This window comes from Myotis brandtii, unplaced genomic scaffold, assembly GCF_000412655.1.
Source record: "Myotis brandtii unplaced genomic scaffold, ASM41265v1 scaffold298, whole genome shotgun sequence".
NCBI lineage: Eukaryota > Metazoa > Chordata > Mammalia > Chiroptera > Vespertilionidae > Myotis > Myotis brandtii.
In genome coordinates, this window is record NW_005361391.1 from 2,641,018 (window position 1) to 2,646,123 (window position 5,106).

Sequence of the window (5,106 nt, forward strand, 5' to 3'; positions counted from 1 at the left end):
CACCCCATAACAAAGAAACAGAATTTCCAGAGGATGAGGCTCAGAAATCAGGATTTTAAAAAGATTCCCAGGTGATTCTAATGTGCAGCCAAGGTTGAGAACCACTGGTCTATTGTGTTGTGAAAGTTCTTATTACCAAGGGCTTAATTTTCTGTTATTTTTCTGATATTTTCCTCACAGTACTAGCTAGAGCAAGCATGTCAAACTCAAAGGCTAACGCAAGCCAAATAAACAAATTTTAAGTTTATGTGGGCTGCAAAAAAAGAAAAGCTTTAATATTCATAGAAACGTAGGTTTATTTCGATAGAGACATGCTGAATACAAATGGCTGAAATAAATGAGTAATCATTTACATAAAATAATAGAACATTTTAATAAGAAATATTTTTCTTGAACATTAACTTACCAGACACTAAATAACTGTACACATTAATAATCGTAACACAAACCTATTTTTCTTGTTCTCCGAAAGTGAAATATTTCCTTTTGCGCACACCAAACAAATCAGTACAAGACTAATGACTTGACAATCGGCTGCTAAAATATTCGCTGCTAGTATTAGTGGATAGAAATGGCGTGCCTGCGCGCAAGGAGTATAAAGGAAATAAATGCAACCTGATAATAGTAATCAGTCATTAGCAAATGTTGTAGTTCGTTAATAATAATTTTGTGTAACAGAATATTATAAAAATTAAGTTATGAAATTTTTATTAAAATGTTGATTACATACCATTATATTGGGTGAGCCGCAAAAATATTTGTTGTGGGCTGTGAGTTTGACATGCTTGATCTAGAGCAGCGGTTCTCAACCTGTGGGTCACGACCCCTTTGGGGGTCGAAGGACCCTTTCACAGGGGTCGCCTAAGACCATCGGAAAACACATATATAATTACATATTGTTTTTGTGATTAATCACTATGCTTTAATTATGTTCAATTTGTAACAATGAAATTGGGGGTCACCACAACATGAGGAACTGTATTAAAGGGTCGCGGCATTAGGAAGGTTGAGAACCACTGATCTAGAGTGTTCTTAGTAAACTTAAAGTTCAGTAGATGTTGGCAGGCAGCCAAAAAGTTCGGGACTACTGTTTAAAAATATATTTTATGTTTTGGTACCTAATGTCTAGAATTCTTATATTTTGAGTCAGTGCTTATCTCAGTTGGCTTTAATCCTTTTTTTATCTTTTAACAGATTATCTCTGTTACTAGATCTTCAGTTTGCTCAAGAAATCACAATGTCTCGTTCACGACAACCCCCCCTTGTGACAGGCATCTCTCCAAATGAAGGAATACCATGGACCAAGGTCACAATTAGAGGAGAAAACCTGGGAACTGGCCCAACCGACCTCATAGGTAAGGGCAAGGACTATGCTGTGTATCCATGGTAAATGCATTTTTATGTTAGACAGTTGAGGCAAGATATATTATTTTGAAATAGTGAAGGTGATAGAAAAACATTATTGTGGTCTGTTCAAAATGATCTGAATAAAAATAAGGAAATTATTTGATTTTGTGATTTTTCTGTTAAAAAATCATTATTTTATCAAATCTTATCTATATTGTCTTTCACTAAAGTCCTTCAGAAAGTTTCCCATAGTGGAAATTTGCCTCTGTTTCCTCATCTTTGCTCTCTCTGCGTAGATTGCCTAAAGTCTCCTAGCTATTTTTGCTCTCTTTAGTTTTTCTTTGATTATACAACACTTTGTATTCTTTCTCAAGAGCTCTGGGAATTATGCCTCTTCTGTTCCTTCTTGCTTTTTAAATTAAACCTAAACTCCATCTCCTGGTGATGTCAGTACCATTTGGCTCTTATTCCACCCAAAAGAGACTATCCCACCAGGTGACCTGGAGATATTTGTTTTCTTTTCTCTACCACGTAGCTGCTCCATCATGTTGGAGATCACCACCACTATTCTGAAATACAATCTCTGCCTGCCAAGCCTGGACTCTTACAACCAAAAATCTTCAGACTAATTCTCACCAATGTTAATCTATCTTTTTTATTTAGGCTCCCCTAATATTTACATATTTAGAGCAAGCTAGATTTTAGTTTTTAGGGTCATTTTGTTTTTTTAATCTTTTTAAGCTCAAGGACATGAATGACAGAAAACTATGCATCCAGTTGACAAGCATAAATATTATTAGACTAGATGCAGCGGTTCTCAACCTGTGGGTCGCGACCCCTTTGGCGGTCGAACAACCCTTTCACAGGGGTCGCCTAAGACCATCCTGCATATCAGATATTTACATTACGATTCATAATAGTAGCAACATTACAGTTATGAAGTAGCAACGAAAATAATTTTATGGTTGGGTCACAACATGAGGAACTGTATTTAAAGGGCTAGAAGGTTGAGAACCACTGGACTAGAGGCCCAGTGCACGAAATCTATGCACTTGTAGGGTCCCTAGGCTTGGCCAGCAATCAGGGCCGGCCAGGGCCTTCCAGCTGCTGGCTGCTGGCCGGGGCCTCCCTTCCCCGGCTGCTGGCTGCCAGCTGCCGGCCACCGGCCAGGGCCTTACTTCATTCCGTGCCGCCCCCTGGTGGTCAGTGCACATAATAACGAGCAATAGAACTACTGGTCTCCCAGTCAAACTCCCGCAGGGGCACTCTGCATATTAGCCATTTATATATATAGATAGAGAGAGAAAATAAGAGAGAAATTAGACCAAAAAAGGAGAGATACGTAAAGTGATGGGGAAAAGAAAGGAAGTCCCTGAGTGAGGAGGGAGAGCCAGCAGAAAGCAGGGGACTTGCATAAGGAACATGGCCCCAAAGACATTCTTTAGGAGGATGTTCTAAGAAAGAAACACATTCAAGAACAGCACCTAGGAACACAGACACAGTGAATCAGACACAGACACACACAAAACAGAGACCAGAGGTTCAACCAGAACTAGGGGTTGTGGGCTCATTTGGTCCACAGGTTGAGGGATCGCAACCTTTCTCAGTTTCAGAACAGGAAGACTAAGTGCTTTGATGATGGTGGATAAAAGTTCTGAACCATGAGCTACCCTCATTAAAGAATGGTAATGGTAACCAACAAAAAAAGGTACCTTTATTTACCTATTATCTTTTGCCATCTTAATTTGCAATGATAAAGAGTCTTGTTTCCACTTTACTTAGATGAAGAAGTTGAAAGGCCAGGCAGCCATCTTGGTTTTATTCTCTCCCCTCACTGCCCCTCCCCACCCCCACCCTCAACCTCTCATATAATAATTAACATAGGACAAATGGGTTTTTCAAATTTAAGTCTTCTTTTCTTTTTTTGGTTGTTAAGATGGTCGTTTTTTCTCTTCCCTTCAGAATGTTGCCATTTTATTTAATGCATTCCCCAAGCCTCCTCCTCTCAGTTCAAATCTTGTACTGGAGCAGAGTTAAAGCTGCCTAAGGCCACACCACCTGACCAGTAAGAGCCAGTGGCTTAATAAAGAGGTTCCCGTAATTCAGCTGCCTAGAGTGCGAAGGCCAGTCCTGCTGCCTTTCCCCTCCGCTGGGAGCGCTCACCACCCCAGGCCTTGGAAAGCTACATTTCCAAAACTACTCACTCCCATTCTACCACAACAAAGCTTTCTCAGGGCACACAACACAGCACCCTCTTCCCCAGGCCCTAGAAAAACAGCACTACCAGGCCAGCAGCTCCTCCCCGAACGTGCCTCCCGCAACCCTGGGCCAGGATGCCTCAGTCCCCCTCTGGTGTCCCCTCTGGACACCTGAGTGCTATGGTTCAGAAGCTGGGGAGACAGGAAAAGGGAGGTGGAACCAGGGCAATTTTCAGAAGCCCAGGCGAGTCCAGACTGCTGGTAAGCTGAACCTCACCCACTCCCCACCCAAGTCCTGTAACACCACAGCCAGGCCGGCTTCTTGAAGAGGTTGCAAGTTTCAGTGCTCCCTGCAAGAGTCAGAGTTCTCTCCATCCTGGCAACTGGGAACAAAAGGCAACCCCCAGCCCTCTGGCAACACTGACCCTCCTGAATTAGACATACACACCCTGGGATTTCAATAAACTGCACAGAGAGAGGGAGAAATGGAGGATGGGAGTAGGGGACCAATGAGGGAGTAGGGTGTGGCGATTCATGGAGGGATCAAAGGGCTGGTTAAAGTCACCTCTATGCCCAGGACAGAGCCGGGTTTAGGGACAGAGGGCCTGCCCGTCGCTTTGTTGTCAGTGTCCAGGTTGCTGGCGTGCATGAGTGCAAACGCGCCCCCTGAAATCATTGCACCTGGCCAAAAGGCCCCTAACAGCCCCTTAATAGCCCCAACCCCTTGACAAAAGGAAGAAACTTGTACACAGGCACTCTAGCACCAGGTGCTGCGGTTTGCCTCTAAGGACCATTTTAAAAGCCAGAATAATGATGATCATTAAATAAAAGAATTAATAGTATTTTGTTTTCTTCCAAGTCTTTGGGAAAATGAAATTCAGGTTTTTGACCGATCTGCTTACATTTATAGTTGCCTGTAGTGAAGCAGGGTATGTGTAGTGAAGCAGGGTATGTGTGGGGAGATTGGTGCTCAAGGTGGGAAGCTCGAGGAAGGTGCAGAGGTGCACTGTGGGGAGGGGGCAGTTTGGGGATCCTGGTCCCCGATGCCATTCGCGGGGCTGCGGCACCCGCCCGCCCGCCCACTTTACCTGTGGATGCAGCTTCCATGAAAACAGGTGGCGGCCAGGCAGGGTTCAAGCCAAGTTTCCAGGACACCGCTTCCCTGGCCCTCGCGCCCAACCCCCAGCCGGACTCCCCCACCTGTGGTGCTGGCCTCGCCCCTTTCGGTGTCACCACTTCATCCTCCCCTTCCTCCTGGTCCCCAAACCACTGGGACCTGGGGCCAGCTAGTGGCAGCAGCTCTTTTGGGGATCGGGTGGCATGGCCATGGCTGGTAGTCCCTGGGTGTGGTGACGGTGGCTGGGTGGATGGAGGTGCAGTGGCTGGACTGGCCAGCGCTCCCTGCTGCTGCCCCCCTATCCCCCAACTCCCCAGGAATCGGGGCTTGGGAGGCTGTGGTGTACTCACCGCCGCTGCCACCACCGCTGTAACTCCATCGAGCTGCTACCTGCCCTGCTCCCCACTTCAGCTCCTCCTCCTGTTGGGGGCCAATTGAGGGTGG

At 45.1% G+C, this 5,106-nt stretch overlaps 1 protein-coding gene across 5 annotated transcripts in view; it reads left to right on the top strand.

The window, feature by feature from the left end:
- EXOC2 (exocyst complex component 2) overlaps positions 1-5,106 on the top strand; it is a 286,986-nt gene that overhangs the window by 50,351 nt on the left and 231,529 nt on the right. For all 5 annotated transcript variants that reach the window (XM_005869533.2, XM_014542312.1, XM_014542313.1 and 2 more), the window contains exon 2: positions 1,195-1,355. In XM_005869533.2, the coding sequence (XP_005869595.1) occupies positions 1,238-1,355 (118 nt within the window). In that variant the 5' untranslated portion in view covers positions 1,195-1,237. The remainder of the gene's footprint in view (positions 1-1,194; positions 1,356-5,106) is intronic.